Source organism: Phascolarctos cinereus, unplaced genomic scaffold (genome assembly GCF_003287225.1).
Source record: "Phascolarctos cinereus isolate Bilbo 61053 unplaced genomic scaffold, phaCin_HiC Scaffold_7;HRSCAF=346, whole genome shotgun sequence".
In the NCBI taxonomy this organism is placed as follows: domain Eukaryota; kingdom Metazoa; phylum Chordata; class Mammalia; order Diprotodontia; family Phascolarctidae; genus Phascolarctos; species Phascolarctos cinereus.
In genome coordinates this window covers 66,525,274-66,538,611 of record NW_027556180.1, presented here as the reverse complement: position 1 = coordinate 66,538,611, position 13,338 = coordinate 66,525,274, and the positions used below count along the sequence as shown (strand labels likewise).

The 13,338-nt window shown below is 45.2% G+C and overlaps 1 protein-coding gene across 1 annotated transcript in view; it reads left to right on the top strand.

The window, feature by feature from the left end:
* The first annotated feature begins 8,242 nt into the window (after nucleotides 1-8,242).
* SPEG (striated muscle enriched protein kinase) overlaps nucleotides 8,243-13,338 on the top strand; it is an 81,906-nt gene continuing 76,810 nt past the window's right edge. The window contains 1 exon segment of the mRNA XM_078147627.1: nucleotides 8,243-8,778. Within this exon segment, the coding sequence (XP_078003753.1) occupies nucleotides 8,367-8,778 (412 nt within the window). The 5' untranslated portion in view covers nucleotides 8,243-8,366.

The window sequence follows — 13,338 nt, the reverse complement described above, 5'->3', positions numbered from 1 at the left end:
TTCCTGTTAGCGTTGCTTTCTCACCATCTTTCCTCTGGTATCTCCTGGTATTTGGACCATGTGGTGTACCTCAAACTTTTCAAACCCCACATTTAGCAATTTCTTAGACCCTTGGGCATTTTCTTGCTCCATCTTGACTTCTGTTTGGATCTCTAAAGACATCTATGACCCCCATAATCCCCTAACCTTCTCTCCAAGTCAACAAGCATTTAATGAGAGTCTTTCATGTGCCAGACACTGTGTTAAATGCTCAGAATACAAAGAAATGAAAAAATATGATCCATGCCCATAGGGAGTTTACATTCAAATGGGGGGAAAACATGCAAATAACTGCCTGTAAGATATATACAATATAAATGGAAGGTAATATCAGGAGGGCAGTCAGGTGGTACAGTGGATAGAGTGCCAAGCCTGGAGTGAGTTCAAATCTGGCCTCAGACACTTACTAGCTGTGTGATCCTGGGCAAGTCATGTAACCCTGTTTGCCTCAATTTCTTCATCTGTAAAATGAGCTGAAGAAGGAAATGGCAAACCACTCCAGTATCTTTGCCAGGAAAACCCCAAATGGGGTCATGAAGAGTCAGACACAACTAAAAAATGAGTTAACAACAATAAGAAGTTAACAATACCGCAGGGAAGGGATGAGTAAGGTGAGAAGAGGAGGAGGAGGATGGAGCAAGTCCTCTTGCAGAAGGTGATCCTTGAGCTGATTCTTGAAGGAAGCCAGGAAGGGGAGGAGGAAGAGCATTCCAGGCATGAAAACAGGGGTGTGTGTGTGTGTGTGTGTGGTGTAGAGTTGGGGAGGGCTTCTGGTAGCCTCTGGGTGACCACTAGCTATTTCAATCCCTTCACCACAGTTTACTTCCCTTTTCAATTTAGGTCAGCCTAGATAGGGACAGGGAAGGAGGGTCTTCAATGAGGGAGAGGTGTAGACAGGGGAAGGTGAAGTCAGTCCAAGGTCTGAGTGTGGCTTACCCCATTCCTGGCCACCCAGGATGCTTCTCGCCAGCTGCAGAGACCACTGACCCACCTGCAGGAGAGGTGGTAGGGCTGGACAAGGAAAGTCCCCACAGGGGGCTTTCTCAAGAAGTAGCACTTTCTGAGTAGGGAAAGGGAATGTTTTTTACCTTCCACATACTAGACCTCACACTTGGTGGAGAAAAGGCTCTTGATGAAGAGAAAAGAAGTCTGGATACCGGAGCGGACACAGTTCCACTGTGATAAAATAAGAGAATATTTGTAAAGCACTTAGCATGGAGCCTGGCACATAGATGGTGATTAATAAATGCTTATTCCATTCCTTTCCTTTCATGGAAGTGAAGTCTGGGGCTAGGTGAATATGTTCACTTTGAGCATGTTGGTCAGTCAACTAGCATGTATTGAGTCAGAGGAGGCAAGGAGGTGTTATGTCACAGGTGTTATGAAGGTAGAAATGACAGGCCTTGACAACAGATTGCATATGCGGGATAAGAGAGAGTGAAGAGTTGAGGGTGACACCTAGGTTGTGAGCCTGGTGATTGACAGCATGATTTTACCATTGGCAGTAACAGGGAAGTACGGAAGACGGGGGCATTAGGGACAAAGTTCATGAGTACAGTTTTAGACGTATTGAATTTAAGATGTTCATGGGACTTCCAGTCTGAGAATTGTGAAAGGCAGTTGGAGATGGGAAACCAGAGGTATAGAGTGAGCCTAGGACTGAACAATAGATCTGAGAGTCATCTGAACCAAAATGATAGTTGAAACCATGGGAGCTGATATCACTATCAGTGTGTGTGTGTGTGTGTGTGTGTGTGTAATTCCAGGAGTCTCTGGAGTTCATAATCTGGTGGGACCTTAGCTTCCCCAAAGGATCAACATTCCTTCCTTCTCCAGAAGGAATAATATTGGGGAAAGAGGTTACTTTTGAGTATAATGGTACTAAAAAGGCCTGAAGACAGACAATTCAGTTCAATTAAACAAAGCTTTATAAAGCATCTCCCAAGTGCAAAGTTCTGAGTTAGGTACTGGGGATGCTAAGACAAAAGGAAGAACAATGCCTGCCCTCAAGGACCTTATATTCTACTGACTAAACACAGTATGCCCTGTACCAGAAAAGGTAGTCCTACTTCAATGAGGTAGAGGTGCAGTTCGGGGAAGGTCTGAGTTTAACTACTTTCCACAGGAAGTAGCAACTTGAGTTGGGACTTGAAGGAGCTGAATTCTAACAGGTAGAGTCTAGAAGGTGGCAAAACAAAAAGGCAGGAGATAGAAAATCAAGTTCAAGGAAGAGGGAATAGGTCATATAGGTGGGATGTAGTGTACACAAAGGGAAGTAAACCACTCAGAAAGACAGGCTAGAGAGAGACCATGAAGGGCTTTACATGCTAGGCTCAGGCATTTGTATTTTATTCTAGGGGCAAAGAGGAGTCATTGAGGGGTCAGATATGTGCTTTAGAAAAAATACTTTCACAGTTGTTTGGAGGTTGGGTTGGAGAGGGCAAAGACTGTAAGCAAGGTCATCAATTGTCCTATTGCAATATGCCAGGTGAGAGGTGATGAGGGTCTGAATTTAGGGTAGTGACTATGTGAGTGGAGAGAAGGTGGCGGGTGGTGCAATGGATAGAGTACTGGCTTTGGAGTCAGGAGGACCTGAATTCAAATCTGGCTTTAGACACTAGCTGTGTGACCCTGGGCAAGTCACTTAATCCTGATTGCCTCCAGAGAGAGAGAGAGAGAGAGAAAGAGAGAGAGAGAGAGAGAGACAGAGAGAGAGAGAGAGAGAGAGAGAGGAGAGAGAGAGAGAGAGAGAGAGAGAGAGAGAGGGAGGGAGGGAGGTCTGGTGTCAGTCCCAACAAACATTTATTATGTGCCTACTATGTATTGGGGTCTGGAATTAGGAGGACCTGAGTTCAAATCTGGATTCAGATACTTACTAGCTGTGTGACCCTGGGTGAGTCATTTCACCCAATTTGCCTCAGTTTCCTCATCTGTAACATGAGCTAGAGAAGGAAATGACAAACCATTCCAGCATCTTTGCCAAGGAAACCCCAAATGGGATCACAGAGTCAGACAGGACTGAAAATGATTGAACAAAAACAACATATATCAGGTAATTCCTGCTCTCCAGGGGCTCACAGTATAATCGGGAGAGAACACATGCAAACATCTATGCAAAAACAAGATATATACAAGATAAATTGGAGATAATCAGCAGAAGAAAGGCACAAGTATTAAATGGGAACAGGAAAGCCTTCTTGGAAAAGGTGGTATTTTAGCTGAGACCTGAAGGAAGCTGCAAAGCCCGGAGCCGGAGATATGGAGGGAGAGAATTCCAGGTGTGTGAGACAATAAGTGAAAATGCTGGGAGTGGGGAAATGGAGTGTCTAGTGTGAAGGACAGCAATGAGGCTAGTGCCACTGGAGCCTAAAATTGAGAAGATCAAGCAATTAATTGGCTATAGGTTCTAGGAGAAGGACCAAATGGTCCACCTGTACCACCTGCCACTTTCTCTCCACTACCCTAAATTCATACCCTTGTCACCTCTCACCTGGCCTATTGCAATAGGACCTGATTGGTGACCTTGTTTACAGTCTTTCCCCTCTCCAATCCAACCAATCCAATCCATCATTCAGTATGATCCTGAGGGTTGAGAGACTAGGTAACTGGAAGGTGGTATTACCTTTAACAGAAATAAGAGGAGGGTATGGTTTAAGGTATCAGTGTGTGGGACAGGAGGCTCCCTTAGTGTGAAGGAGAACCCAGTCCTAAATAAAACCCAAATCAGTTCCAGGGAACCCAAAATGAAGTGAGAGCAGAGGCCCCAAAGACTATCAGGGCCCATGCCCCTTGATTTTCCTGTCCTCATTCCCTCTTGGCATCTAAGCAATGAATTGAAAAAGCAGTTTTCAGAGAATGAAATAGCTTACTAAATGATGTTAAAAAGAAAACAAAACAAAAATCTGAATTTGTCATCTAGTCAACTGGATCCAGTGATACCATCCTCCAGACAAAGGCCATCGCTCAATGAGGGGGTTAGAAAAGATGATCTCTAAAATCTTTCCTAGATACAAATCCTATACCCTCTTGATCCCCCCCCCCATCCAGGCAGCTTTTGATATTCATTTTACCTTGCATTCCATTTGTATGCCAATGTGAGTCATCCAATGCAATTCCCTACCTGAAACAAGATTCTGCTCCCCATCCTGAACATGTAGTCATCCATCCAAGTTTCTTTTAAACACTCCCAGTATCTGGGAGCTCAGCACCTAATAAGGCAGCCTGATGCATTTTCAGGGGGCTCAAAATTTTCAGAATCCTTTCTCTCTCTACACTTCCCCCCCACCATTTTTAATCGCTGGAAACTCCTTCACTGTACTCCAATATCCCTCAAAAAACTTCCCCCAAGAGGTCTAATCAACAGAGGCCTAACTTACATAGAAAGGAAGTGAGCCGCCCACTGATTGCTGACCCTGAACTACCCTGCTTCCCACTCTTACAGCCATCATACCCATTGCCCCAAATGTCCAAATATTGTGTGACCTGGGTATCCAGCCCAGAGGTCTTCTGTGATCACAATGGATGTGACTTAAGCTAGCCTCAAGGTTTGTCAGGTGCTTTTCCATTCCCTACCCCACAAATGAATTCCCATTCCAGCCAAGGAATTCCCAGTTAAGGCCCTGGGGCCACCCAGCAGCCTTGTTTTTCAGAGATTTTGTTTAGGAAAAGATCTTGGAGGAGCATGCCTATCTGTCACCCTCAAGGCAGGGAGGAGTGTCAGTATGTGTTCTCCTGGCTTAGGCAGCAGGCTCAAGAACACGATGGAGTATAGGCAGAGGGACACATGAGGGAATCTTTATTAGGCTGCACAGAACAGCCTGTCCTGAGGGATAGCAGCCAGAGATCCATTCCTGGAGTGTCTTCTGTTCAGCCACAGATGGGATAATGTTTACTCCAGCAGGGGGTGCCAGCTACGAAGAAACTCATCCATATGTGGGGGCTCAAGCATTTAATCTCATACAACAGCTACTCTCTGACACATAGGCACCTGTGGAAACGGAGACACAGTTGCATACAGACTAACTAAGGAGTTGCATGCACAGGATTCCTTCTCTTTCCTTCCTCACAATTCATGTGCCTTTTGTATGTAAGATAGCACTCTGGACACACAATTCATAAGACTAATGCTTGAATGGTTTTTATAGGACTAGTTTCTCTCTCTCTCTGTCTCTCTCTCTCTCTGTCTCTCTCTCTCTCATTCCCTACCTTACATGTAACACACACACACACACACACACACACACACACACACACACTCAGAGTTAGAGGCCATCTTGGTCTACACTTCACAAAAATCCTCTCTACATAATATCTCTTTCCTTTCCAGCTTTCTTTTGTGTGTGGTCTTGCCCTGTTAAATTATAAGCTCCTTGAGGGTAGGAACTGTTTTTTTCTCATTTGTATCTTCAGAATTTAGCATTGTATGTGGCATATAGTAGGCGCTTAATGAATGTTTTGAATTGAATTGAAGTGGTCATGCAGCCTCTTAGTTAAGCCCTCTAGTGAGAAGAAAGCCTTTCCTCTTCTGGGTAGCTCTAATTGTTAGGAAGTTTTTCTTAATACTGAACCAGAAGCTGTTTCCTTCAGCTTTTTCCCATGGCTACTAGCTCTGCCCTCAGGAACCCAATAGAATCAGTCTTATCTGTCTTTCACAGGTCACCTGCACCTGTTAAAGTATTTGAATGATTCCCTGTAAGTGTTCTCCAGGCTAAACATTCAGGCAACAACCTAATTGCAATAATTGATATTCCTATTATGTTTTCTAGGTTACAAACTATATTTTTCTTGTTTGTCACAAAGATACACTCAATTAACATTTTTTAAGGCCCTACTATATGCCAGGCATGGTGTTATGTAATAGAGATGCAAACACAAAAATGAAATAATCCCTGCCCTCAAAAAGCTTATGTTCTACTTCATAAGGTAAATTTTATTCACTAAATGCAACATTAGGACATGGGTAATACCTTTACTCATCTTTATATTGCTTTGGTTCCCAGCATTGTACTTCATTCTTAAAGCATTTAACAGATATTCATTGAATAAGTGATTCAATGAATGTGAATGAACAAATTTGTTAAGTTGGTAAGGTAGATAGTATCATGCGCATTTTACTGATGAGACTCAGGTTAACTGGGTAGCCCAGTTATTAAGTAGTTACCTCTTCTTTTTTTAAATAATATTTTATTTTTCCCAATTACACGTAAAATTTTTTAACATTCATTTAAAAAATGTTTGAGTTCCAAATTTTCTCTCTCCATCCCTCTCCTCCCCCTCTCCCTGAGATGCTAAGCAATTTGATATAGGTTATACATGTGCAATCATGCAAAACATTTCCTTATTAGTCATGTTGTCAAGTAGTTACTCCTTCTTGATCAGACTAAGTCTCAGTGTAATGGTTCTCTCTCTTTCCCATTGCTTTCCACTTATAGAGTTGGCTAGAAGTGCCATAATGCACATAGTGCTGGGCTTGGGGTCAAAAAGATCTGGGTTGAAATCCAGACTCAGATGCAGCTAGTAAGCTCTACGACCCTGGACAAATCACTTCACTTCTATCTGCCTCAGTTTCTTCAACTGTAAAATGAAGATCATAACAGCAACTACCTCCCAGGGTTGTTGTGAGGATCAAATGAGATAATTGTAAAATGCCTGGCACATAGTAGGTACTTAATAAAAACTTCCTTCCTTCCTGTGAATCAGAGCATTCAGAGGTGTTCTTATACCCTTGAGCCTAGGAGAAGACTCTAGGCTTTGGGGAACATTCCATTCTCTGTCCACCTCCTCTCTGGCCTTCCTTCAGTTTCTTCTCACTCCATAGAGCCAACAGCTTTAGTCAGCCTATCAAGGTTTTTGTTCCACAATATATAGGCAGAGAGAATGAGGAGGGAAGTTGGAATATGTAGGGTGGGGAGTTTGGGCTTGGGATCCCCTAACCAGCTGAAGGGAAATAGGGAGGAAAGAGGCTAAAGTCCTGAGATCCTGAACCCATAGGGTGTTAGTTTGGGTGCATGGGTGAGAAAAATGAAGTGAGGATATTGCCTAGGCTAAAGATCTGCCAGGGAAATGGGCATCAGGAAGGAGGTGGGGGAGACAGGCAGGTTCCATGGTGTTTTGCCTTGGTCAGGCATCTAGAATATTATGTTCAATTCTGAGTGACACATTTTAGTAACAAAATTGACTAATTGGAAATGGATCAAAGAGAAGAGACCAGAGTGGAGAGGGGCTCAGAGACCATTGTTGCACAGACCTATTGAAAGAACTGGGAAAGTGTATCTTGGAGAGGAGGAGACTTAGGGAGAACTTGATTGTTTGTATTCAAGAATTTAAAGGGTGGTTACATAGAAGAGAGATGAGACTTGTTATGCATGAGGATCAACGACAGGAAGTTTCAGAGTTAGATCTTAGCTCTATATAAGGAGAAAATTATGAGCAGTTAGAGCTGCCCATCAATAAAATGGGCTGTCTTGTGGGGTGGTGGTCTGAGTCACCATTATCATCATCATCATCATCATCACCATCATTATCATCATCACCATCATCATCCTCACAACTGATGCAGAGAACTTTAAGGTTCACAAAGCATTTTATATACAATATCTCATTTTATTTTCACAACAAACCTGTGAAATAGGAACTATATATAGGTAGTGAGGTCCCCATCATGAGAAGTCTTCAAGTAGAGTTTAGATGACCACTTGTTGGGATTGCAGTTGAGACGATTCTTGATTTGGGTGAAAGTTGGACTAGGTGATCCCTGAGGCCCCTTTGACTCTAGAGAGTCCATGATTCTTATGGTTTGTCTGCTCAGTTCTTCATTTTCCTTTCCCCCACCTTATCTCCTATCCCTTCTCCCCCACCACATTCCTTTCCTTTTCTTTCTACAGTTTACATCAGGCTTAAGTGAGGAGGATAGAATAGGACTCAGATAATAATCCTCTTCTCTGACAGTGTAGGCTAGGGTTGGGGGGAGGGGGTTGGTATGGGAGAGGCTTCATAAACAGGAGAGTTAATGATTAGCATGAAATCCTTGAGTAAGGAAGAGTGTGGGGGGTGAAGGCTGGAAGGAGGATAGAAGGGGCCCTGTCCATATTCCCCCTTCTGCTGCCCCCTCCCTTTGCTATTACACAGGCAACCCGAGCTGGGGGCCTAAAAATAGCCCCCAGGCGAGGCGTAGCCACCAGCCGCCCCGGTGACCTTCTGGGTGGCACAGGCCGGCAGAAGACAGGGCTGCTCAGGCCCACTGGGGACTCCTCCTTCAGGACTCCACTCCACCCAGGTGCTCCTGTGGGCTCCAGGGTCTCCCACCCCTCATCCCCTCTGCAGTAGCTATGCAGAAAGCCCGGGGGACCCGGGGAGAATCTGTCAGCCCAAGGGCACCCCCCAGCCCAGGTGTGCCCCCAAAGAGGGCCAAGGTGGGGACTGGGGCTGGAGCTAGGGCTGGGGCTGGAACTGGGGTCCGGGGAACAACAGCGGGAGCCCCAGTCTTCCTTCGGCAGCTGAAGAACACAGCCGTTTTCTCTGGCCGGGATGTGAGGCTGCAGGTGGCGGTGAGTGGGACACCCCAGCCTGCCCTCAGCTGGTTCCGAGATGGGGATCCCCTTCCTGACCCATCCCCGGACCCCAGCTGCCTTTGGCTCCATGGCTGCAGGGCCCAGGATGCAGGAGCATACACTTGTACTGCCAGGAACGAGCAGGGAGAGGCTTCCTCTACCGGGGTCCTGACTGTGCTGGAAGTGGAAGGTAATGGTACGGATGGGGGAGGCAACCAGGGAGGAGGAATAGATCCGTAAACAGCAGGCAGAGTGAGACTGGAGCAAAGGGAGGCTGCCGAAGCAGAGATGAGGAGCTGAGGGCATCTGAAAAAGGCAATCCCTCCCTCAGCCTCTGTGGCCTCCGGGGTTACTTTTTTTTTTTCTTTCCTTCCTACTCGGGCCCGGGGTCTGACAAGGAAGGATAGTAGGAGGAATGTTGATGGCAGGAGAGGTCTTTCCTTATGCAGAGTCAGAGCTAATGAGAAAAGATGGGGTGGGGAAATGAGAAAACCTGGGTTTTAGTCCAGTCTCACTCACTAACTAACTGCATAATCTTGGTTCCATCACTCTTTGGGCCCTCAGTTTCCTTATCTATAAAATGAAGGATTTGGGCTCAAGCCCCCTTCCAGCTCTAGCACTCTAGGAGCTAGAACTCTAGGTTTACCTCCCTGGATCTTAGTTTCTTCATCTGTAAAACAAGGACTTTTGAGTGGGTGATCAAAGATCCTTTCATTTCTAATTGATATTTTGTGTTTAATGTCCAAAGAGCCAGAAATCATTTCAAAGAGTCAGGGCATATACTTAGTCTCCTCTCTTGAGGCTTCAGGCAGATGCCTTGAGAGGGACCCCATGGGGAGGGTCTCACTGAATCAGTTCCCTTTCACTCTTCTTCACTTTTTATTTTACTTTTTAACTGGAAAGTGCGCGTTCGGGAGAAAGCAGGAGGAGGGGCAGTTCTTCAATGCCTCACAATTTATGGGTGTTAGTGTGGCCAGAGCCCAGCAGCCAAGGTGATGGGATGGGGAGGGTGGAGGAGGCTGATGAGATTCAGGTAAGGAAAAGGTATATGGGCAAGTGTTCAGATCTGGTCAATGTTATGTTTGAGGTGACTGTGGGCATTTGGAAAGATGGGTACAGAAGGGATGGTGGGAGTGTGAGAGGTGAAGGGGCTGGAGAGAGGGGGCAAAATAGGAATAAGGCCAGAAGAAGGGGGCGGTGCTTCTGTGAAATGGTGCCAGAGGCCAGCCAGCCAGCTAGAGAGTCCCTGGTCTGATGCTTATAGGAGAGGGCAAGGATGTCAGGGAGTGTGACAGTAGTGTTCAGTAGGGATGGCAAGCTGCTGTATAGAGTTCCAACTGTGTGTTACTCTGTGTGTGTGTGTGTGAGTGTGTGTGTATGTGTGTGAAGGGATGAGTGAAGGTCTGTAGGAAGAGAATGTCTCGTGGTGCCTGTCGACTATCAATCCTTAGCCTGTCCCCATGGAGCATAGACTGGGAAGGCTAAGGGAATGTGTGCCTGACGGTGGTCTGGGGAGAGAAGGGAGCTGCTGTTCTATAGAATATAGGGTGGTTCTGGACTTCCTCTTCCCACTCTTCTAGGCCCTGAAGACCTCACAATGATTATTGTATAGGCAAGAGAGAGAGAGAGACAGAGAGAGACAGAGAAAGAGACAGAGAGAGAGACAGAGACAGAGAGACAGACAGAGACAGACAGAGACAGAGACAGACAAGAAAGGAGAAACACAGACTGCCTGGAAAGGAGATTTCCAGGCATTTTGGGGATGGGGAGGGGTATAGCAGAAAAGTTTGATTTCCTTAGCCTTTCTAGTGTTAGTTTAGGGTCCTGGATGACTCAGGAGGGCATGCCTAAGCAGAAGGTGTTGAAAAGGGATTTTGCAGAAGAGGAAGAGGAATACCACTGGCTGGGGGGTGGTGTGGTTCCTAATGGGTATGATTAGGGGTGTGATGGGAGCAGGGACCTAGAAGCATGAGCAGAGGAAACAAAGAGGATGGGAGGATGACAGTGGCTAGAAGGGTCATCCTGGGGTGGGTGGCACTGAGTCAGACTGGAACGAAGACAGGTGCTGCAGGAACAGTCTCTGCTGGTTGGTACCCAGCCCTCTGCTTATATTCCTTAAGACCTCCAGGCAGACCCACACCTTATCGCGCCCAGTTGCTCTAGGTTGGCCTGGAAAGGTGTTTGGATTGGACTGGAGAATGTTTTCTTCTTAATGCCTGGGAATGGCATTGGGTCATTCCCCTGCCTTCCTTATCCTACCTCATACCTCATCATCAGATGGATTTGTAATCCCCAATTTAGTCTGAGCACTTAAAGATTATGGGGAAAGAGCTAGTTACCAGGACCGCAAAATATTGAATTAAATAGATTAATTAAAAACTAGGCTTATATCTAAAAGCAAAAAAAGAGATAGAGGGGCGTTATGGGAAGGAAAAAGATATTGGGGCGCATAGAATATGGGGGAGTTATTAGGGGAGGGAATGGTGCATTTAAGGGAATATTAGGGGAAGGAAATCTATGAGGGAAAGTATTGGAAGAAGGGAAAAAAGGGAAGGGGAATATTTCAGGAGGGAAAGGGAATAGTGGTTAAAGAGAGTGTGGAAGGGGGCATGTGGGAAACAGAATGCTAGTCTCACTTATTTCCTCTTCAATTAGCTGGGAAAGAGGAAAACAGGCTCTTAGAATTTCAATTCAACAAACACCCACTTAATATGTGCAAATCTTTGGACTGGGTAAGGGGGAGGGGACCAACAAAAACAAAAGCTAAACAGTTTCTGGCCTTGGGACACGGTATAATAGAAACTGCACACTGGCTCAGCAGGCTAAGAACTGGGGTTTAAATCCTGACTGTGCCTCTTGCCTCTTGTATGACCTTAGTCAAGTCACTTAACTTTCTATAAGCTTCAGTTTACTTGAATGTAAAGAGGTGGTTGGGTTAGCTGATTTCTAGGATGGCACAGGGGCTGGAACACTGGCCTGGAGTCAGGGAGACCTGACTTTAAATCCTGCCCTGACATTTACTAGCTGTGTGATCCTGGGCAAGTCTTTGTGCCGAAGTTCCCTTAACTATAACTATATAATAATAGCTCCTAACTCCCAGAATTGTGAGAATCAAATGAAATAACATAGTAAGTGTTTAATATAGTATAATATTATATTACATTAAATACTATATTATATAGCATCTACGATATTATACTAATATAGTAGGTGTTCAATAAATGCTTAATTCCTTTCTTTCCTTCCTTCTTTTCAGTGGGATGAAGTAGAGTGAGGTAGATCTTGGAGGGAGGAGGAGAAAGGAGATAAGGACAGGAACTTTGAGGGCAAAGTAAATGGGGGGAAAGCAGCTCTAGGTTTAGGGAGGGGACTGAGGAAGAGATTTGGGGGCAAGGGGCCCAGATTGTATGGGGAGAAAGTTCAAGGGACTCCTTTATTACGATCTCTATGATCAGCCCAAGTACAGCCCATCTGGGTGGGACTTGTCTGTAGAGAGGAGGGGTGAGCATGGAGGAATAAGGTAGGAAGGCTGCCTACTCACCTTTCATCTCCCTCTCCCTCTCCCTTCCCCCCAAACACACACATTATCCAGGTCACTTTCCCACTGTAATTAAGGTTAGCAAGTAGCTTTACATACTTGAAAAGACTGCAGAAAGGACCATTCTTAATTGGGGCTAGTCCTCAAGGACGGAGGGAGCTTGAGAAGCCTCGAGGGAAGGAGCAGTTTGGAGCTTTGTGAGGATGCCGGTGGAGGCAGGGTGGATTTCTATACATTTGGATGTTCAAAGAATCACTTTGCCTTTGTGACCAGGGACTAGTGGGGGGGGGAGGGGAGGAGGACAGAGTGGGCTGTGTATCTTGGTAAAGTCAGATGAAAATGAACATCAAGGGCAACCTCAAAGGAGATGTCTGGTGCAGTCCTCAATGCATACTTGATTGACAGATTGATTTGGAAAGTTTTCTTTTTAACCTAAACAATATCTAGCTTTGGAAGGTCACTTTCAAGTCATAGCTGGTGTCCTGGAAAAGCACACAAGGTTCTATGTTGTCTCTCTGAGCCTCAGTTTCTTCATCTGTAAAATGAAGGGGCTGGGCTAGGGGATTTCTAGAATGCTTCCCAGCTCTAACATTCTAGCAAAAGAAGTCATTAAAAGGCAACTTTCAGCCTTGTGGGAGTAGGCTTGGTTTAGTGCACCCGAAAGAACACCACATTTGGAATCAGAGGAGACCTGGGTTTGAATACCTACTTGGCTCAGTAACTAACTTGCATTTGTAATCTTGGCCTTTTCAATTTATCTGAGTTTCTATTTCTTCATCTGTAAAACAAGGAGGCTGGATCTCATCATTATAGTTTCCTATTTGTGTGACCTTGGCATGTCCCCTCACTATTTTGAGGCCCAGTTTCCTTACCTGTAAAATGGAGGAGATGGAGTAGGTGACTTCTAAATTCCTTACTTATTTAAATCTGATGATTTTGTCTCTAAAGCCCCTTCCATCTCTAAAGCTGATGAAACCTTGGATTGAAAAAAAAGATACCAGTTTAGTTACCAAATGTGGTAGGGGTGGAATAGGATTGGATTGGGTTGATTGTACGTATAAGAGCCTCGGGGCATTTTTAGCACCACTTGGAACCACTGAGTCTGTGCCCTACCAGCTATCAGCAGCTCTGCTATACCTGTACCTTTGAAATCATAGCTTGTGCTGTGGTCCTGGTACACTGGCATTTCTCAGTCTCACTCATGGAAAGCAT